Genomic DNA, 24,005 nt, shown 5'->3' with positions numbered 1-24,005 from the left:
CACGTCTTTCAATAAAACTTTTAAAAAACAGCTTGTCTTTTATTTTAAGTTCATTTATGCTTGAAACGGTTTAATTATAGACAAATATTATGTAAATTTTGTTTAAATATGCAGATTTGAAAAAAAAAACAATTACATGCATATTTTTGAAATATGCAGATATTTTTTAAACCAATTATATGCATGTTTTTGACCAATAATATGCATATTTTTGACCAATAATATGCATATTTAAATATGCATATTTTTGGCCAATAATAGGCCCAACAGTAAACAGCAAATAAATAATAACAAATATCTTTTTAAAAATGCAATAAAGTGAAGCCGCACAATTTGAAGGGCCAAGTGTCGAAGGAATAATGTACTGTACATTAAATTAATGCTTGAAAAGGTTTAATTAGAGGCAAATACTATGTAATTTTTTTCAAATATACATTTTTTTAATCAATAATATGAATATTTTTGACCAATAATATGCAGATTTTTTAAAACCAATTATATTCATATTTAAAGATACATATACCTGGGATTTATATAGCGCTTTTCTAAGTACCCAAAGTCGCTTTACATGTAGAACCCATCATTCATTCACAGCTGGTGGTGGTAAGCTACTTTCATAGCCACAGCTGCCCTGGGGTAGACTGACGGAAGCGTGGCTGCAATTTGCGCCAACGGCCCCTCCGACCACCACCTATCATTCATCATTCAATTCACCGGTGTGAGTGGCACCGGGGGCAAGGGTGAAGTGTCCCGCCCAAGGACACAATGGCAGCGATTTTTTGGATGGTAAGAGGCGGGGAGCGAACCTGCAACCCTCAGGTTTTGACCAATATGCAGATATTTTTTTAACCAATTATATGCATAATTAAATATGCATATTTTTATGTAATAAAAAATATATATACATGTATATATTTTCATTAATAATATGCATATTTTTGACCAATAATATGCCGTTTTTTAAAAACCAATTACATTAATATTTAAATATGCAGATTTTTTAAAAACCAATAATATGCAGATATTCTTTAACCAATTATATGCATGTTTTGACCAATAATATGCGTATTTATATATGCATGTTCTTGACCAATGATATCCATATTTTTGACCAATAATAGGCCCAACAGAAAACAGCAAATAAATAACACATTTATTTAAAAAACTGCAATAAAGTGAAGCCGCAAAATTTGAAGCGCCACGTGTCGAAGGAATAATGTACTGTACATGAAATGTATGCTTGAAAAGGTTTAATTAGAGGCAAATATTATGTAATTTACTAAACAATATGCTTTTTTTTAACCAATAATATGCATATTTAAATATGCATATTGATGACCAATAATATGCAGATTTTTTTAACCATTTATATTTAAATATGCAGTTTTTTGACCAATAATATACAGTTTTTTTAACCAATTGTATGCATATTTAAATATGTGTATTTCTGACCAATAATATGCAGATTTTTGTTTCACCAATAATATGCAGATTTAAGTATGCATATTTTTACCAATAATATGCAGATTTTTTCAACCATTTATATTTATATTAAAATATGCATATTTTTGACTAATAATATACACATTTTTTTTTTTTACCAATTATAAGAAATATTTAAATATGCGTATTTTTGACCAATAATATGCAGATTTTTATTTATTTTTACCAATTATATGCGTATCTAAATATGCCTTTTTAAAACCAATAATATGCAGATGTTCTTTTTAGCAATTATATGCATATTCAAATATGCATGTTTTTGACCAATAACATGCAGATTTAAATACGCATATTCTTGACCAATAATATGCATGTGTACTGATGACGTCATCATGTGATGACCCCCGCCTGCTTACATAATAACTCCTGACACATGATCCTGCACAAATAAAACAATAACAAGTGTTGACTTTTCTGCCACAAGATGGCGGACTCGTCCACATGTGTGCCGAGAAATGTTCTTATATTATGCATTTATGTACTTATTATATGCATATATGTACATTCTAGTATGCAGGAGTATACTTCTAGGAAGGAAGACGTGCGTGTGGAAAAGTAGGGGTGGGCGATACTGCACATTTCGGAGTCGACACCGATACTTGACTTTTCTTCCAAAGGATTACACTTAGTCAGGACAAAGTAAAATATTCTTATTGATGCAGCAAAATGAGTTGAATGCAGCAAAATAAGGGACATAAGAATCACAAACTAGACAACTAGCTTTAGTGACGCTGCCCTTGGTATCGATAGTGCCGATGTTTGTGTCGCTCCTGGGCCGCCGGAAAGTCCCCGGATGGAAGAGTAAACACGACTGTGACGTCACACCGAGCTTCACCTGCAGCGGCTTGTCGGCGGCGGGAAGAGGAGAGGAGGACGCGGAAAGACAGGAAAATAACAGCAAAATATGGCCAAAGGACACAAAAAGAGGAGGAGATAAGAAAGACAAGAGGACGAGCTTTGTTTCCGCCCAAGATGTGTCTTCACTTCAATGGAGCGGTAAGTTCCTTCATATCTGACACGAAGTTATGTAAGATATGTTTTATTTCATGTCACGCCATGTCGGGCAAGGATGAACATACTTCATTGACTTTCTTACATTTATCATCTTTTATTCGCTCTTAATTCACACACATGGAATTCATTACAAATTAATCGGCCATTTTTCTACGCCAAAATTCATCTATTTTATTCTTCAACTTCAACTTCTTCTTCTTCTTCTCCAGATTTTGGCGCGCTCTACCTTCCACATTTTTAACCCGATTCAAACCGTTCCAACTTCAAACTATTCGGGAATCGAAAATTCCCAGATTTCCCAGAATTCCAGGTTTTCCGGGACATTTTTCCCCATTCAAAATTAATTGGCCATTTTTCAAACTTTCACCGTTTCCACATTTTTCAACGTATTCAAACCATTCCACCTTCAACACATACCACCGTTTTGGAAATTCAAACTACCATTTTTCCAACTTCAAAAAAATTCCAGGATTTTCCAGAATTCGTGCTTTTCCAAAGCTCTATTTCCACCATTTTTTCTGACGACTACTCCTTCCACATTTTTCAACGCATTTCAACCGTTCCACCTTCAAAACATTCCTCTTAATCAGTTTTTTTAACTGGAAAAATCCCAGGTTTTCCTGAAATTCCAGGAATTCTGTAATACCATTTCTCAATTCAACATGTTACTACTTCAACATTTCTCGACCGATTCGAAAAAATTCAACACCAACTATATCAACTCATTCAAGTTTTTTTTTACCATTTTCAAAAAAATTCCAGCTTTTCCCGAAATTCACAATTTTTCTGAAATTCCCATTGAAATCAATGAGACATTCTTCAAAGTTTCACAATTCCCACATTTTTCATCTGATTCAAACCGTTCCAACTTCAAACTGTTCAACCTATTCGCGAATCGAAATTCCCAGATTTCCCAGAATTCCCGGTTTTCCGGGACATTTTTTAAAATTCAAAATTAATTGGCCATTTTTCCAACTTTAACCGTTTCCACATTTTTCAACCTATTCAAACCATTCCACCTTCAACACATTCAAACTATAATTTTTCCAAGTTTTCCAAAATTCCAGGATTTTCAAGAATTCCTGCTTTTCGAAAGCCCTATTACCACCCTTTTTTTCTGGCGCCTACTCCTTCCACATTTTTCAACGCATTTCAACCGTTGCACCGTCAAAACATTCCTCTTAATCAGGACAAAAAACGAAGTTGTTTTTTGAACTGGAAAAATTCCAGGTTTTCCCGAAATTCCAGGAATTTCATAAGGCCGTTTCTCAATTCAATATGTTACTACTTCAACATTTCTCGACCGATTTGAAAAAATTCAACACCAACCATTTCAACTCATTCAAGTTTTTTTTACCATGTTCAAAAAATTCCAGCTTTTCCCGAAATTCCCAATTTTTCTGAAATTCCCATTGAAATCAATGGGACATTCTTCAAAATTCCACAATTCCCACATTTTTCATCTGATTCAAACCGTTCCAACTTCAAAATATTCAGCCTGTTCAGAAATTGCGTGGTCTACTTCAACAATCGTAAAAAAAATTCCCGCATTTCCCAAAATTCCTTTTTTTTTTTTTTTTGCATTTTCCTTATTCAAAATGAATTGGCCATTTTCCAAACTTCCACAATTCCCACATTCTTCAACTGATTCAAACCATTCCACCTTCCTTCAACACATTTAACTCATCCTGGACATTCAAACTACCATTTTTCCACATTCACCAAATTTCCAGGAATTCCTGTTTTTTGGTAACCTATTTACACCCTTAAGTTCCACTACCCTTTTCACATTTTTCAACTCCATTTCAACCATTACACCGTCAAAACATTCCTCTGAATCAGGACAAAAAACGAAGTTGTTTTTTGAACTGGAAACATTTCTGGTTTTCCTGAAATTCTAGGAATTTCGTAATACCGTTTCTCAATTCAACATGTTACTACTTCAACATTTCTCGACAGATTTGAAAAATTTTAACACCAACAATTTCAACTAATTCGGACCATTCAATTTTTCTGAAATTCCCATTGAAATCAACAATGTAAAAAAACAACAATTGTAAAAAAAAATCCGGATTTCCCATAATTCCTTTTTTTTAATTCCAGGAATTCTGTAATGCCATTTCTCAATTCAACATGTTACTACTTCAACATTTCTCGACCGATTAGAAAAATGTACACAACAACCATTTCAACCCATTCAGACTATTCAAGTTTTTTAACATTTTCCAAAAAAACCCCCGCTTTTCCCGAAATTCCCAATTTTTCTGAAATTCCTATTGAAATCAATGAGACATTCTTCAAAGTTCCACAATTCCCACATTTTTCATCTGATTCAAACCATTCCAACTTCAAACTGTTCAGCCTATTCGGGAATCGAAATTTCCAGATTTCCCAGAATTCCAGGTTTTCCGGGACATTTTTCCCAATTTAAATGAATTGGCCATTTTTCAAACTTTCAACAATTTCTACGTTTTACAACCGATTCAAACCATTCCACCTTCAACACATTCAAACTATAATTTTTCCAAGTTTTCCAAAATTCCAGGATTTTCCAGAATTCCTGCTTTTCCAAAGCCCTATTTCCACCCTTTTTTCTGGCGACTACTCCTTCCACATTTTGCAACGCATTTCAACCTTTCCAACATCAAAACATTCCTCTTAATCAGGACAAAAAACAAAGTTGTTTTTTGAACTGGAAAAATTCCCGGTTTTCCCGAAATTCCATAATACCGTTTCTCAAATCAACGTGTTACTACTTCAACATTTCTCGACCGATTTGAACAATTTCAACACCAACCATTTCAACTCATTCAGACCATTCAATTTTTTTTTCACCATTTTCCAAAAATTCCCGCTTTTCCCGAAATTCACAATTTTTTTGAAATTCCCATTGAAATCAATGGAACATTTTTCAAAGTTCCACAATTCCCACATTTTTCATCTGATTCAAACCGTTACAACTTCAAAATATTCAGCCTGTTCAGGAATTGTGTGCTCTACTCCAACAATTGTAAACAAATTCCCGGATCTCCCATAATTCCTTTTTTTGCATTTTCCCCATTCAAAATGAATTGGCCATTTTTCAAACTTCCACAATTCCCACATTCTTCAAATGATTGAAACCATTCCACCTTCCTTCAACACATTTAACTTATCCTGGACATTCAAACTACCATTTTCCCACATTCAACAAATTTCCAGGAATTTCCGTTTTTTGGTAACCTATTTCCACCCATAAGTTCCACTACTCTTTTCACATTTTTCAACCATTTCACCGACAAAACATTCCTCTTAATCAGGACAAAAAACAAAGTTGTTTTTTGAATTGGAAAAATTCCCGGTTTTCCCGAAATTCCAAGAATTCCGTAATACCATTTTATCAATTCAACATGTTACTACTTCAACATTTCTCGACCGATTTGAAAAATGTCCACAACAACCACTTCAACCCATTCAGACTATTCAAGTTTTTTAACATTTTCCAAAAAATCCCACTTTTCCTGAAATTCCCACTTTTTCTGAAATTTCTGAAATTATACCAGCATCTCAAAGTGGTCTGAAAGCCAAAGGGAAAGAGACAACTTATTGAATAGGAAAACAGCCCCCACCCTGTCCAGAAAGGAATACAGCCTCTTTGTTGTAATACTGATAAGGTAAAAAGGGAGTATGACATACTCCTACATTCCAACGCCTTCAAGGTAAGGCACATACCTTACCTGCGGACATAAGATACAAGCACAAAGAGTACACATGGGAAAATATTAGCTGCTTTAAACATGACAATGAATAAAGAAAGAGCTCTTAAAAATATATGCATTCTCCACAGAACCATAAATACATATATAAATATAAAACAATACATAAATATATGAATATGAATGAATCATAAATAGATATATAAATATGAATCATAAATAAATATATATGAGTCACAAATAAATATATAAATATGAATCACAAATAAATATATAAATATGAAACATAAATAACTATATAAATATGATTCATAAATAGCACAAAGAAGTTATTTAGTTTCCAGGAAGCAAGAGAGAAGGAACAATCTTCATGCTTCAATGAGCTGCTTTACACTCAAAGCTTTGTGCGTGTGTGTGCGTGTGTGTGCGTGTGCGTGTGCGTGTGCGTGTGTGTGTGTGTGTGTGTGCGTGTGCGCGTGCGTGCGTGCGTGCGTGCGTGCGTGTGTGTGTGTGTGTGTGTGTGTGTGTGTGTGTGCGCGCGCGCCGAGACAAACATCACCATCTGCTTTTGAAATTAATGCATTTTCCTTTTTCTGACAGCTGGCTGGGAATTGAAGCGAGCGACATGGTGCCTTTGAGCAATGCGTGGAAGACCAAAGGGATAGAAGACATGTCAGCGCTGTTAGAAGTTGTCCTGCACTGACTCCGCCTCCTTTCCGCCACCACAACCAACAACAACCCCATGAAAGAACAGCTGGCCCAGGTGACGCAGGTGATGTGGAACGAGAAGGTCAGCCCACCTGATACTGGACAGGATGATATCGGCAATGCTATCAGCAGTGTCACAGGTACAATGCTTTTATTTAGTCATTCTGATACTGAACAGGATGATATCGGCAATGATATCAACAGAATCACAGGTACAACACTTTTATTTAGTCATCCTGATACTGGACAGGATGATATCAGCAGTGTCTCAGGTACAATACATCCATGTAGTAATCCTTATACTGGACAGGATGATATCGGCAATGATATCCGCAGTGTCACAGGTACAATGCTTCTATTTAGTCATCCTGATACTGGACTGGCAATAGCAGCAATGATATCAGTATTGTCACAGGAAAGATCCTTCTATTTAGTCATCCTGATACTGGACAAGATGATATCAGCAATAATATCAGCAGTGTCTCAGGTACAATACATCTATTTAGTAATCCTGATACTGGACAGGATGATATTAGCAATGATATCAGCAGTGTCACAGGTACAATACATCTATTTAGTCATCCTGATGCTGGATAGGATGATATCAGCAGTGTCACAGGTACAATACATCTATTCAGTCATCTTGATACTGGACAGGATGATATCAGCAATGATATCAGCAGTGTCACAGGTACAATACATCTATTTAGTCATCCTGATACTGGACAAGTTGATGTCGGCAATGATATCAGCAGTGTCACAGGTACAATACACCCATTTAGTCATCCTGATACTGGACAGGATGATATCAGCAATGATATCAGCAGTTTTCACATGTGCGATGCTTCTATTTAGTAATCCTGACACAGGACAAGATCATATCAGCAATGATATCAGCACTGTCTCAGGTACCATGCTGCTATTTAGTAATCCTGATACTGGACACGGTGATATCGGCAATGATATCAGCAGCGTCTCAGGTACAATACATCTATTTAGTCATTCTGATACTGGACAGGATAATATTAACAATGATATCAGCAGTGTCACAGGTACAATACATCTATGTAGTAATCCTGATACTGGACATGATGATATCGGCAATGATATCAGCAGTCTCACAGGTACAATGCTTCCATTCAGTAATTCTGATACTCTACAGCAGGGGTCACCAACGTGGTGCCCGCGGGCACCAGGTAGCCCGTAAGGACCAGATGAGTAGCCCGCTGGCCTGTTCTAAAAATAGCTCAAATAGCAGCACTTACCAGTGAGCTGCCTCTATTTTTTAAATTTTATTTATTTACTAGCAAGCTGGTCTCGCTTTGCTCGACATTTTTAATTCTAAGAGAGACAAAACTCAAATAGAATTTGAAAATCCAAGAAAATATTTAAAGACTTAGTCTTCACTTGTTTAAATCAATTTATTAATTTTTTTACTTTGCTTCTTATAACTTTCAGAAATACAATTTTAGAGAAAAAATACAACCTTAAAAATGATTTTAGGATTTTTAAACACATATACCTTTTTACCTTTTAAATTCCTTCCTCTTCTTTCCTGACAATTTAAATCAATGTTCAAGTATTTTTTTATTTTTTTATTGTAAAGAATAATAAATACATTTTAATTTAATTCTTCATTTTAGCTTCTGTTTTTTCGACGAAGAATATTTGTGAAATATTTATTCAAACTTATTATGATTAAAATTCAAAAAAATTATTCTGGCAAATCTAGAAAATCTGTAGAATCAAATTTAAATCTTATTTCAAAGTCTTTTGAATTTCTTTTAAAATTTTTGGTCTGTAAAATCTAGAAGAAATAATGATTTGTCTTTGTTAGAAATATAGCTTCATCCAATTTGTTATATATTCTAACAAAGTGTAGATTGGATTTTAACTTCTTTAAAACATGTCATCAAAATTATAAAATTAATCTTAATCAAGAAAAATTACTAATGATGTTCCATAAATAATTTTTTTAATTTTTTCAAAAAGATTTGAATTAGCTAGTTTTTCTCTTCTTTTTTTCGGTTGAATTTTGAATTTTAAAGAGTCGAAATTGAAGATAAACTATGTTTCAAAATTTAATTTTCATTTTTTTCGTGTTTTCTCCTCTTTTAAACCGTTCAATTAAGTGTAACTATCATTAATTATCAATAATAACATAGAGTTAAAGGTAAATTGAGCAAATTGGCTATTTCTGGCAATTTATTTAAGTGTGTATCAAACTGGTAGCCCTTCGCATTAATCAGTACCCAAGAAGTAGCTCTTGGTTTCAAAAAGGTTGGTGACCCCTACTCTACAGGATGATATCAGCAATGATATCAGCAGTGTCACGGGTACAATACATCTATTTAGTCATCCTGATACTGGACAAGTTGATGTCGGCAATGATATCAGCAGTGTCACAGGTTCAATACGTCTATTTAGTCATCCTGATACTGGACAGGGTGATATCAGCAATGATATCAGCAGTTTTCACAGGTGCGATGCTTCTATTTAGTAATCCTGACACTGGACAGGTTCATATCAGCAATGATATCAACACTGTCTCAGGTACAATGCTGCTATTTAGTAATCCTGATACTGGACACGGTGATATATCAGCAGCATCTCAGGTACAATACATCTATTTAGTCATTCTGATACTGGACAGGTTAATATTAACAATGATTTCAGCAGTGTCACAGGTACAATACATCTATGTAGTAATCCTGATACTGGACATGATGATATCAGCAATGATATCAGCAGTCTCACAGGTACAATGCTTCCATTCAGTAATTCTGATACTCTACAGGATGATATCAGCAATGATATCAGTAGTGTCACGGGTACAATACATCTATTTAGTCATCCTGATACTGGACAAGTTGATGTCGGCAATGATATCTGCAGTGTCACAGGTTCAATACATCTATTTAGTCATCCTGATACAGGACAGGGTGATATCAGCAATGATATCAGCAGTTTTCACAGGTGCGATGCTTCTATTTAGTAATCCTGACACTGGACAGGATCATATCAGCAACGATATCAACACTGTCTCAGGTACAATGCTGTTATTTAGTAATCCTGATACTGAACAGGGTAAAATCGGCAATGACATCAGCAGCGTCTCAGGTACAATACATCTATTTAGTAATCCTGATACTGGATAGGATCATATTAGCAACGATATCAGCAGTGTCACAGGTACAATACATCTATGTAGTAGTCCTGATACTGGACAGCATGATATCAGCAATGATATCAGCAGTTTTCACAGGTGCGATGCTTCTATTTAGTAATCCTGACACTGGACAGGCTCATATCAGCAATGATATCAGCACTGTCTCAGGTACAATGCTGCTATTTAGTAACCCTGATACTGGACAGGATGATATCAGCAGTCTCACAGGTACAATGCTTCTATTTAGTAATCCTGATACTGTACAGGATGATATCAGCAATGATATCAGTATTGTCACAGGTATGAGGCTTCTATTTAGTCATCCTGATACTGGACAGGATGATATCAGCAATGATATCAGCAGTGTCACAGGTACAATACATCTATGTATTTGTTTCCTGATAATTAGCTGCTTTTAAAGACTGATACTGATAATCAATCATTTTCAATGTAGTTTGCGGACACGTTTCTTTGCAGTAGGCGTCTTGGTAGGCTTTCAAAACACCCTGGTAGTGACGCTAAGGTTCGATGTGTTGACGTGTGATGATTTTTCTGAGAGTCAAAGATGTTAATCCAAGCTAACAGTTAGCATTTCTTTGTGACACATGTTTGCTGCGACACACCTTCATCATCGTCATCAGCAGGTGACAGGAGAGCAGCAGCTGAGGCTCACTACGGCCTTCTTTGTCTCCAGGAAGTGTGTCCGGCTGTGCAGCGTCCAGTATCAGTCCCCAGCTGCTGGCCTCTCTGCAGGCCCTCGGAGACAACGCTGATCTCACACTGCTGCCACACTCGCTGCACCAGGTGTGTGTGGGTGTGTGTGTGTGTGTGTGTGTGTGGGGGGGGGGTTCTTGTATTTCTACCCTTCTTAAGACATCAACAAGGAAAAGTAGCTTCCATATGAGGAGGTGTGAACAAGTTAGGACATTAATCATGGTCCCAATACGGAAAACCATTGCATCTAATAGAGAATGTCTCATTAGCACCCCTGGTGGTGAAATCTATCAAAATCTGGGTGGTCCCAAAAAGGAGTGATTTTTCAAATTGACAAATCGAAATCAATTAAAAAAAACAGTCATTTGAAAAAACTCCCACAGGGCTGGGCCATAAAACGATAATAAATATCATGATAGACACATAATTGATAACAAAAAAAAAAGAGGAAAAAGGCCGATAGGGCTGGGCAATAAAACGATATAATATATATCATTACAGACACATAGATATAAAAAAATGGAAAAAGGCCTATAAGGCTGGGCGATAAAACAATTGCAATATATAATGGAACAAAGACATAAAATCGATATCAATTTAAAAAAAAACATTCTGAAAAAATCCCCGTAGGGCTGGACAATAAAATATTATCAATATATATCGCAAAATTAATAAAATCAAAGTCAGTTAAAAAAAAAAAAAATATTCTGAAAAAATCCCCATAGGGCTGGGCCATAAAACAAAATATATATCATGATAGACACATAATTGATAACAAATAAATTGAAATAATTTTTTTTTTAAAGGCCGATAGGGCTAGGCGATAAAACGATATCAATATATATCATTACAGACACATACAGTAGATATAAAAAAATGGAAAAAGGCTGATAAGGCTGGGCGATAAAACAATTGCAATATATATTGCAAAAGACATAAAATCGATATCAATAAAATAAAAAAAACATTCTGAAAAAATCCCCGTAGGGCTGGACAATAAAATGTTATCAATATATATCGCAAAATAAATAAAATCAAAATCAGTTCAAAAAAATTAAAATATTCTGAAAAAATCCCCATAGGGCTGGGCCATAAAACGATAATAAATATAATGATAGACGCATAATTGATAATAATAATAATAAATAATTAAAAAAAAAAGGAAAAAGGCCAATAGGGCTGGGCGATAAAACGATATCAATATACCTGTATATCATTACAGACACATAGATTTAAAAAAATGGAAAAAGGCCGATAAGGCTGGGCGATAAAACGATATCAATATATATCATTACAGACACATAGATATAAAAAAATGGAAACAGGCCGATAAGGCTAGGCGATAAAACAATTGCAATATGTATTGCAAAAGACATAAAATCGATATCAATAAAAAAAAAATTACATTCTGAAAAAATCACAGTGGACAATAAAATGTTATCAATATATATCGCAAAATAAATAAAATCAAAATCAGGTAAACATTTTTTAAATATTCTGAAAAAATCCCCATAGGGCTGGGCCATAAAACAAAAATATATATCATGATAGACACATAATTGATACAAATATATTGAAATACATTTTTTTTTTAAAGGCCGATAGAGCTGGTCGATAAAACGATATCAATATATACTGCAAAAGACATCAAATCGAAATCAATTGGATGGAAATCCTGCCCTCATTTTAATTGAGTTCATCCAATGAGTTTTTTAAGTGTGTGAATGTTGTCTGTCTATCTGTGTTGGCGCTGCGATGAGGTGGCGACTTGTCCAGGGTGTACTCCGCCTTCCGCCCAAATGCAACTGAGATAGGCTCCAGCACCCCCCGCAAGCCCAAAAGGGACAAGCGGTAGAAAATGGATGGATGGACTGTGTGTCGATTTTAAAAGTGCTCCCCCCTCTGGCCAACATATGAAACAACAAGTGTGTGTAAGAAAATGAAAGGCGCCCCCTTTGGCCAAAATGTATTTAAAAAAAAATATATATATATATATATAGACATACTGTAATAACTAAATATTGAAGATTAAAAAACAATTACAAACAAAAATTATAAAAAAAACTAAAAGCAGTCTTTCTCACAATGTGTCGACTTTTTTCTTCATATTCTTTCTGTTTATGTAATATTGCAATATTTTCTCGTAAAATTATTACTTTTTTATGTAAAATTATTACTTTTTAATGCAGTGGTGAAATTTTTCATATAAAATTCTGACTTTTTATCACAATATTGCCAATTTTTGCGTTGTTCTTGCAAAATAGTGACATTTTTTTTAGTAAAATTATGACTTTTGTCATAATTTTGCAAAGTAAAATTCCGATTATTATTATATATTGCCAACATTTTAATGTTTTCTTATAAAATTGTGACTTTTGTCATTTAAAATTACGACTCTTTTCATAAAATTGCCAACATTTTAAGCTTTTCTCGTAAAACTGCGACTGTTATTGAGTAAAATTCCAACTTTTATCATAATATTGCACAAATGTTCAGTTTTTCTTGTAAAATGTTGACTTGCGTTGAGGAAAATTACGACTTTTATTATAACACTGCCAAAATTCTAAGTTTTTCTTGTGAAATTGTGACCTTTTTCTTGTGAAATTTCAACAAATTTTTCACAACAACCTTTTTTATATTTGCATAGTATATATATATATATATATATATATATATATATATATATATATATATATATATATATATATATATATATATATATATATATATATATATATATATATATATATATATATATATATATATATATTATCAATGTTGTAAATACACATCTTTATATATCTAGAAAGGGTGGTCCTAAAGAGGTAGGCATTATACGGAGGTCTCAAGAATGTAACAAATACAAGAATGTGTGTGTGTGTGTGTGTGTGCGTATGGCGTGCGTGTGTATGTGTGTGCAAGGAGGTCTTTTCTCACTCTAAATCCTTTGTGTGTGCAATTACTCACCCCCCCACACACACACGAACACACACACGAACACACACACACACACACACACACACACACACACACACACGAACACACTCACACACTCACTAGTTAAAGTGGAAAAACGTCAACAACATCTTCTGCTCTCCATGGAAGACTCCCTGTTAGGGTGGGGCGATACTGACAATTTTCACATCGATCTGCTTCCATGCAAATACATGACCTGTATCGCTGATGCTTTTTCTCTGAAATATCAGGTTTAAATAACTTTGGGAATTTCCCTCTTGCTGGTACATTTGTATTATTATGATGAACCCTAAGGCAAACGTTTTATGCAAATAAAATGCATAAAGTGCATGTTTTATTTACTTTTTTTTTGGAGTTTTGTCGATCATTTATGATCCTTACATAAAACAAGAACACTTACCATGTTTTCCGGACTATGAAGCACACCAGTATGTAAGTCGCACCCACTAAATATTTGAAGAAAAACATATTTTTCCATGCATTAGCCGCAGATATATACGTTGTGAAATAAGTTAATTACACAAATATTTTGTAAATGTTTATTTACATACCTTAATTGTTTGTCTGTAACACGGCAGTAAAACGGCTGACCAGACAAAACAGAAGTCATCGTTATGGACCCACTAGCTGCGCAAGCTAGCTCTCCAATCAGCTAAACAGACTCAATAAGAGGAGTGGTCCACTCCCGGCTAGCTCTCCAATCAGCTACGTTTTGGTGAATTTACTGAGGAATTTGTGAAACTGAAACAACAGACACTCGTACCTTGTTAGCATATTAGCTAATGCTAACGAAGCTAGCTCGATTACATTACGATAGCACGTACAAATATGCACGAAAACACTCCTACAGACATCACACATGGGACGGTTTAGTAAGTAAACATTGTTTTAGTTATATTGTAAAACTTACAAACGTTGCTTGGAGCGATGAATGAAGAATCCGTACGAGTAGAAACGCTATGGACGGCTGGAAGACAAGCACAGCATTCGGATTGAGAAAAAAAAAGAAGCACAACCTCGTGCATAAGATGGAGTCATAGCACAAACTTTTTAGGTGTAATTGCTTGTTTTGTTTTATTTTTACTATTTTTATTTTGGTTGTATGGCGACCTAACATTTTCTTTGGATCCTTTCCAGATTGCTGAAGCCTGTTCACTCCAAGAGGATTGTATCCTTTCATCAGACGTACTCCTGGAGAGGGACGGCCACCCAATACGCTACTTTTGTGACACCCACCAGATTCTGTCCATTCACCTCCAATCAAACGCTCCCAGATTTTGATGCCTTTGTTGTCCGTGACGTTACGTTCGCTGGCATGTAAACAACCACCCGAGCAGCACTCAAGGTGGACTCAGTCCAACTCCTTCTAATAATGTCACAACTTTCAAATATGGAGTGTGAGTCTTTGGGCACTGAAAGATTCAATTCAGATTCATATTCCATTTAGAATCGATTCTCCATTTAAAGCGAGTCTCGTACCGTATTATTTAGTATAATAATTATAAACAGAATTTGAAATTTTGGTAGGAATTGCGTGTGAATGCAACTAAAAGGAATGTTTTGAAAGTTTAATGGTCAAAAACAGTTAAAAAATGTGGAGTGTGAAAACTTTCCAGGAAGAGGTGAAAATAGGGCTTTGGAAAACCAAGAATTCTGAAAATTCCTGGGATTTTTTAAACTTGGAAAATGGCAGTTTGATTTTCGAAAGTGAGCTGAATGTTTAGATGGTGGAAGGGTTGCAATCGGTTGAGAATTATGGAAATCGTGCATGTTTGAAAAATGGCCCATTTAAAATTGGAAAAATGGTAATCTGGGATATTTAAAAAAAAATTTTTTGGTGAGCACACAATTCCAAAAATGAGAGATTTGGATGTTTCATTTGATTGGGAATTTCATTGAATTTTGGTAACATTTTCGAGGTGAAAATAGGGCTTTGGAAGACCAAGAATTCTGGAAATTTCTGGAATTTTTTGAACTTGGAAAATAGTAGTATGATTTTTCGAAGGTGAGATGAGTGTGTAGATGGTGGAACGGTTGCAATCGGTTGAGAATTGTGGAAATTGTGCATGTTTGAAAAATGGCCCATTCATCTAAAATTGGAAAAATGTCCTGGAAGCCCGGGAATTCTGGGTAATCTGGGATATTTTAGAATTTTTTTTTTGCTGAGCACACAATTCCAAAAATGTGAGAAATGTGGGCATTTCATTTGAATAGGAATTTCCTGGAAATTTGGCAATTTCAGGAAAACTAGGAATTTTTAAAAACATTGATAATAGCACTATTGTCCGAGATGATATGAATGAGTTGGTGTTGGAATTTTTTTTAATCGGTTGAGAAATGTTGACGTAGTTACAGTTTGAAGTGAGAATTGTATTTCGGAATTCCTGGGATTTAGGGAAAACCGGGAATTTTTATGAAAAGAAAAATTATAGTTTTGTTGTCCTAACTAAGAGGAATGTTTTGAAGGATGAATGGTCAAAAACGGTTGAAAAATGTGGAGTGTGAAAACTTTCCAGGAAGAGGTGAAAATAGGGCTTTGGAAAACCGCAAATTCTTGAAATTCCTGGAATTTTTTTCGAAGGTGAGATGAGTGTGTGGATTGTGGAATGGTTCTAATCGGTTGAGAATTGTGGAAATTGCGCATGTTTGAAAAATGGCCCATTTAAAATTGGAAAAATGTCCTGGATACCCAGGAATTCAGGGTAATCTGGGATATTTTTTAAATTTTTTTTGGTGAGCACACAATTCCCAAAATGTGAGAGATTTGGGCGTTTCATTTGATTGGGAATTTCATTGAATTTTGGGAAAATTTTCGAGGTGAAAATAGAGCTTTGGAGTGTGTGAATTGTAGAACGGTTCCAATCGGTTGAGAATTGTGGAAATTGTGCTTATTTGAAAAATGGCTCATTCATTTAAAATTGGAAAAATGTCCTTGAAACCCGGGAATTCTGGGTAATCTGGGATATTTTTGAACATTTGTTTTTGGTGAGCACACAATACCAAAAATGTGAGAAATGTGGGTGTTGTATTTGAATGGGAAATTCCTGGAAATTTGGGAATTTTGGGAAAACTGGGAATTTTTTTAAATATTGATACTAGCACAATTGTCCTAGATGATATGAATGGGTTGGTGTTGGAATTCTTTGAATCGGTTGAGACATGTTGACGGAGTAACAGTTTGAAGTGAGAATTGGTATTTCGGAGTTCCTGGAATTTAGGGAAAACCGGGAATTTGTACGAAAAAAACTAAAAAGGAACTTTTGATGTCCCAAGTAAGAGGAATGTTTTGATGGTGGAATTGGCTGATAAATTTGGACTTCGAAAACTTTTGGTCAAGGGGTCAAAGAAGGGATTTGGAAAACCGGGAATTCTGGGAATTCCTGGAATTTTTTTCAAATTTGGAAAATGGTAGTTTGATTGTCCAGGATGAGTAGAAGGTGTTAAATGTGGAACGTTTAAAATCGGGTGACAAATGTTGCTTGGTAAAAAACCAAACTGACCAGAATGCGCTAGCTTGATTCTAATTTACATTGGGTTTGCCACCGACAGGCTACTATTAGCATTAGTGATTTTACATGGCGATTTCAACACCTCCAAATTTGGTTAAAAAAAACAAAACGCATGTTACAACCAAACAGCTGGTGTGTAATAATTACAATACTTACAGTACAAACACTTTGTAGGGCGCAACATAACCCTTTCCGCTTCATGGAAAAAGCTGGACAACATACATAGATATAACAACTGGACAGCACATATTTCATAATCAACTTATTTTTTTAAAGTTACATTTAAAAACACCCTTTTATTATTTAACAATTAACATTGTGAAATATGGTGCATGTTTGAGGTTGATTCCGATTTTATTTCAACAAGGTGTCCTTAACTGCTGATGTCATCAGACCAGTTGGCCCTCCAGCTCCTCCAGTTGGAGACGATCTACCATCAACGTGTGCTCCACAACCTCAGTGCCCTGGAGGACAAGTGGGGTACTGCACCTTCTTATTACAAACGTAATCAAACATGCAAGTAGTACTAGGATCAGAGCCAGAAAGTCCAGTGCAAGACCAGGTCGTCCAAATGGATGCATTTTGTACATGAAAGGCACTAAAAGCAACTTAAAGTAGGTCAGTATATGCTCAACTACAAAACCCAGAACCAGTGAAGTTGGCAGTAAAGCGTAAGAGCAGGAGCTAAAGTAGTGTTTGCTCGATAGGACCTGGTGATGCTGCAAACCGTGGTCCACTCTATAGAAGGCTGCCAAGTTCAACGTGGCCATGACGACGTCACCAAAAGCGGTTTCCAAGACAACGCCATGGGAGATGCCTTAACGAGCTTGACTGTGTGTGTCCTCAGAGAGCCAGTGGAAAGAAAAGAACCCCGACTACAGTCTGCCCACTGAAACAGACGACAGCCAGGAACACATGACGACTCTGAGACACCTGTGCAGGACACACCTGGAGTGAGTGGCACCCTTTACACACCTGTCATGCTACCTGTGCTCAGGAGCACTTGTAATCAAAGTACAATGCTATCATGCTAACTCTAACACAAGATGAGTGTCCTGGCCCGTCCACTCGTAAGATCATTGGCCGTCCTACCATCCAGCTATCCATCCATCCATCCATTCATCGTGTCTGCACACAATTCTGAACAATAATGTTAGCATTGAAGCTATTGCTAACACAAGTGGTCCGGACGGCCCGTTAATAATATAGAACACAAAAGGGTCAGCATCTAGGTTATTCATTCAGCAATTATGTAATATTATTAGTATTACATAATAGACTAACAAAGGACAAAAATGCTAACAAAGGACACAAATACTAATAAAAGACAAAAAGACTAACAAAGGACAAAAATACTATAAAAGACAAAAAGACTAACAAAGGACAAACAAACTAACAAAGGACAAAAAGAGAAACTAAAAAATTATTTTAAAAAGGCCAAAAAGACAAATACAAGACAAATAGACTAACAAAAGACAAACAAATAGACTGATAAAAGACAAATAGACAAATAAAAGACAAAAAGACGAATAAAAGACAAAAAGACGAAAAAATACAAATAGACTAATAAAAGACAAAAAGACGAACAAAGGACACAAATACTAATAAAAAGACTAACAAAGGACAAAAATACTAATAAAAGACAAAAAGACTAACAAAGGACTAAAAGACTGATAAAGGATAAAAAGACTAACAAAAGACAAAAAGACTAACAAAGGACAAAAAGAGAAACTAAAAAATTATTAAAAAAAGGACAAAAAGACAAATAAAAGGCAAATAGACTAATAAAAGACAAATAGACTGATAAAAGACAAATAGACGAATAAAAAACAAAAAGACGAATAAAAGACGAAAAGAGACAAATAGACTAATAAAAGACGAATAAAAGACAAATTGACAAATAAAAGACAAATAGACGAATAAAAGACAAGTAGACTAATAAAAGACAAGAAGACGAATAAAAGACAAAAAGACGAATAAAAGACGAAAAGAGACAAATAGACTAATAAAAGACGAATAAAAGACAAATGGACAAATAAAAGACAAATAGACGAATAAAAGACAAATAGACGAATAAAAGACAAGTAGACTAATAAAAGACAAATAGACAAATAAAAGACAAATAGACAAATAAAAGACAAACAGACTAATAAAAGACAAGTAGACTAATAAGACAAAAAGACGAATAAAAGACAAATAGAATAATAAAAGACAAATAGACTAATACAAGATGAAAAAACCCAAAAAGACGAATAAAAGACAAATAAAAGACAAACAGACAAATAAAAGACAAGTAGACTAATAAAAGACTAACAGGCTAGTAAAAGACAAATAAGAGACAAAAAGACGAATAACAGACAAATAGACAGATAAAAGACAAATAGACGAATAAAAGACAAATAGATTGATAAAAGACAAAAAGACGAATAAAAGACAAATAGACGAAGAAAAGACAAAAAGACGAATAAAAGACAAATAGACTAATAAAAGACAAATAGACTAATAAAAGACAAATAGACTAATAAAGACAAAAATATGAATAAAAGACAAATAAATAAATAAAAGACAAAGTCCCCTAATGTCGTAGCACTTAAAAGACAAATAAAAGACTAAGACCCCTAATGTCCTAGCACCTGCCCTATGGTAATACAAGCGTTTCTGCTTTGCTTTCAGCAGTGATGCCAAATTCTTTAAAGGATCACAAAAGATTCCATATTTTGATGAACTTTTTGTTTCCTTGTCTTCATGTTTTCTTCTTCCTCTGCACTCAGACCATCCCTCAGTGGGGCAAAGGTGAGATGCACATTCTTGAATATTGCCAATACACGTCGTGTCGTTGTGGTCTCTGTTTCCATAGAAACCACTGAATATTACACTGACAGACCTGTGCAACAAGGCGTCCCAGCAGGGAGCAGGTAAACATCATCCCTCTAATAATTATACAGTATTACCTCAAATAAACACTCATATAATCAATAATACCTCAAACAAACGCACAATTATGTCTGCACACAAGCATGTTAGCATTTCTGTGAATATGATAAGATACTTAATTAGGCTAATGCTAACACAACATGAATGTCCTAACTGGTCCATTAATATTATAAAACACAATAGGCTCAATATTTGGGTTTTTTATTCATTCAGCAATTATTTTTTCGCTAAAATGTCGTAAGGGGGGACCCTTTCAAAAAATAAAAAAAACCAGACTTCCTTCAACAGCACAATACTGGTGCTGTAGTTGTAGGAGATGTCTGAAAACGTCATCAGGAGTCCCGACAAAACCCGAAAATGGCAGAAAATGATTTTTTCGGTAAAACTTTTTTTCGCTAAAAAAAATTCAAAAAAACGGACTTGCTTCAGCAGCACAATACTGGTGCTGTAGTTGTAGGAGATGTCTCAAAACGTCATCAGGAGTCCCGACAAAACCCGAAAATGGCAGAAAATGCATTTTTTTGGAAAAACTTTTTTTCGCTAAATTTTTTTTCAAAAAAACAGACTTGCTTCAGCAGCACAATTCTGGTGCTGTAGATGTAGGAGATGTCTCAAATTGTCACCAGGAGTCCCGACAAAACCCGAAAATGGCAGAAAAAGCTTTTTTTGGGAAAAAATGTTTTCGCTAAAATCTCGTAAGGGGGGACCCTTACGAAAAATTAAAAAAACCGGACTTGCTTCAGCAGCACAATACTGGTGCTGTAGTTGTAGGAGTTGTCTCAAAATGTCATCAGGAGTCCCGACAAAACCCGAAAATGGCAGAAAATGCATTTTTTTGGAAAATGCATTTTTTTGGAAAACTTTTTTTCGCTAAAATGTCGTAAGGGGGGACCCTTATGAAAAATTCAAAAAAACGGACTTGCTTCAGCAGCATAATACTCGTGCTCTAGTTGTAGGAGATTTCTCAAAACGTCATCAGGAGTCCCAACAAAACCCGAAAATGGCAGAAAATGCTTTTTTTGGGAAAACTTTTTTTCGCAAAAAAAATTCAAAAAAACGGACTTCCTTCAACAGCACAATTCGGATGCTCTAGTTGTAGGAGATGTCTCAAAACGTCATCAGCAGTCCCGACAAAACCCGAAAATGGAAGAAAATGCATTTTTTTGGAAAACTTTTTTTCGCTAAAATCTCGTAAGGGGGGACCCTTACGAAAAATTCAAAAAAACGGACTTGCTTCAGCAGCACAATACTGGTGCTGTAGTTGTAGGAGATGTCTCAAAACGTCATCAGGAGTCCCGACAAAACCCGAAAATGGCAGAAAATGCATTTTTCTGGAAAAACTTTTTTTCGCTAAAATTTTTTTCAAAAAAACAGACTTGCTTCAGCAGCACAATTCTGGTGCTGTAGATGTAGGAGATGTCTCAAATTGTCACCAGGAGTCCCGACAAAACCCGAAAATGGCAGAAAAAGCTTTTTTTGGGAAAAAATGTTTTCGCTAAAATCTCGTAAGGGGACCCTTACGAAAAATTTAAAAAAACGGACTTGCTTCAGCAGCATAATACTCGTGCTCTAGTTGTAGGAGATTTCTCAAAACGTCATCAGGAGTCCCAACAAAACCCGAAAATGGCAGAAAATGCTTTTTTTGGGAAAACTTTTTTTCGCAAAAAAAATTCAAAAAAACGGACTTCCTTCAACAGCACAATTCGGATGCTCTAGTTGTAGGAGATGTCTCAAAACGTCATCAGCAGTCCCGACAAAACCCGAAAATGGAAGAAAATGCATTTTTTTGGAAAACTTTTTTTCGCTAAAATCTCGTAAGGGGGGACCCTTACGAAAAATTCAAAAAAACGGACTTGCTTCAGCAGCACAATACTGGTGCTGTAGTTGTAGGAGTTGTCTCAAAACGTCATCAGGAGTCCCGACAAAACCCGAAAATGGCAGAAAATGCATTTTTTTGGAAAACTTTTTTTCGCTAAAATGTCGTAAGGGGGGACCCTTACGAAGAATTCAAAAAAACGGACTTGCTTCAGCAGCATAATACTCGTGCTCTAGTTGTAGGAGATTTCTCAAAACGTCATCAGGAGTCCCAACAAAACCCGAAAATGGCAGAAAATGCTTTTTTTGGGAACACTTTTTTTCGCAAAAAAAATAAAAAAAAACGGACTTCCTTCAACAGCACAATTCGGATGCTCTAGTTGTAGGAGATGTCTCAAAACGTCATCAGCAGTCCCGACAAAACCCGAAAATGGAAGAAAATGCATTTTTTTGGAAAACTTTTTTTCGCTAAAATCTCGTAAGGGGGGACCCTTACGAAAAATTCAAAAAAACGGACTTGCTTCAGCAGCACAATACTGGTGCTGTAGTTGTAGGAGATGTCTCAAAACGTCATCAGGAGTCCCGACAAAACCCGAAAATGGCAGAAAATGCATTTTTCTGGAAAAACTTTTTTTCGCTAAATTTTTTTTCAAAAAAACATACTTGCTTCAGCAGCACAATTCTGGTGCTGTAGATGTAGGAGATGTCTCAAATTTTCACCAGGAGTCCCGACAAAACCCGAAAATGGCAGAAAAAGCTTTTTTTGGGAAAAAATGTTTTCGCTAAAATCTCGTAAGGGGGGACCCTTACGAAAAATTAAAAAAAACGGACTTGCTTCAGCAGCACAATACTGGTGCTGTAGTTGTAGGAGTTGTCTCAAAACGTCATCAGGAGTCCCGACAAAACCCGAAAATGGCAGAAAATGCATTTTTTTGTAAAACTTTTTTTCGCTAAAATGTCGTAAGGGGGGACCCTTACGAAAAATTCAAAAAAACGGACTTGCTTCAGCAGCATAATACTCGTGCTCTAGTTGTAGGAGATTTCTCAAAACGTCATCAGGAGTCCCAACAAAACCCGAAAATGGCAGAAAATGCTTTTTTTGGGAAAACTTTTTTTCGCAAAAAAAATTCAAAAAAACGGACTTCCTTCAACAGCACAATTCGGATGCTCTAGTTGTAGGAGATGTCTCAAAACGTCATCAGCAGTCCCGACAAAACCCGAAAATGGAAGAAAATGCATTTTTTTGGAAAACTTTTTTTCGCTAAAATCTCGTAAGGGGGGACCCTTACGAAAAATTCAAAAAAACGGACTTGCTTCAGCAGCACAATACTGGTGCTGTAGTTGTAGGAGATGTCTCAAAACGTCATCAGGAGTCCCGACAAAACCCGAAAATGGCAGAAAATGCATTTTTTTGGAAAAACTTTTTTTCGCTAAATTTTTTTTCAAAAAAACAGACTTGCTTCAGCAGCACAATTCTGGTGCTGTAGATGTAGGAGATGTCTCAAATTGTCACCAGGAGTCCCGACAAAACCCGAAAATGGAAGAAAATGCATTTTTTTGGAAAACTTAAGGGGGGACCCTTACGAAAAATTCAAAAAAACGGACTTGCTTCAGCAACACAATACTGGTGCTGTAGTTGTAGGAGATGTCTCAAAACGTCTTCAGGAGTCCCGACTAAACCTGAAAGTTGCAGAAAATGCATTTTTTTGTAAAACTTTTTTTCGCTAAAATGTCGTAAGGTGGGACCCTTACGAAAAATTCAAAAAAACGGACTTCCTTCAACAGCACAATTCGGATGCTGTAGTTGTAGGAGATTTCTCAAAACGTCATCAGCAGTCCCGACAAAACCCGAAAATGGAAGAAAATGCATTTTTTTGGAAAACTTAAGGGGGGACCCTTACGAAAAATTCAAAAAAACGGACTCGCTTCAGCAGCACAATACTGGTGCTGTAGTTGTAGGAGATGTCT

The 24,005-nt window shown here is 35.5% G+C and overlaps 1 protein-coding gene across 1 annotated transcript in view; it reads left to right on the top strand.

Moving 5' to 3' along the window:
• The first annotated feature begins 2,327 nt into the window (after positions 1–2,327).
• Positions 2,328–24,005, top strand: part of LOC133640349 (consortin-like) — a 35,224-nt gene continuing 13,546 nt past the window's right edge. The window contains exons 1-8 of the mRNA XM_062033719.1: positions 2,328–2,499; positions 6,813–7,060; positions 10,784–10,893; positions 14,917–14,947; positions 17,682–17,768; positions 18,136–18,241; positions 20,060–20,081; positions 20,146–20,203. Of these exons, the coding sequence (XP_061889703.1) occupies positions 6,955–7,060; positions 10,784–10,893; positions 14,917–14,947; positions 17,682–17,768; positions 18,136–18,241; positions 20,060–20,081; positions 20,146–20,203 (520 nt within the window). The 5' untranslated portion in view covers positions 2,328–2,499; positions 6,813–6,954. The remainder of the gene's footprint in view (positions 2,500–6,812; positions 7,061–10,783; positions 10,894–14,916; positions 14,948–17,681; positions 17,769–18,135; positions 18,242–20,059; positions 20,082–20,145; positions 20,204–24,005) is intronic.

The sequence above is a fragment of the Entelurus aequoreus genome, linkage group LG23 (assembly GCF_033978785.1).
Source record: "Entelurus aequoreus isolate RoL-2023_Sb linkage group LG23, RoL_Eaeq_v1.1, whole genome shotgun sequence".
NCBI lineage: Eukaryota > Metazoa > Chordata > Actinopteri > Syngnathiformes > Syngnathidae > Entelurus > Entelurus aequoreus.
This window is presented reverse-complemented; position numbering and strand designations above follow the sequence as displayed.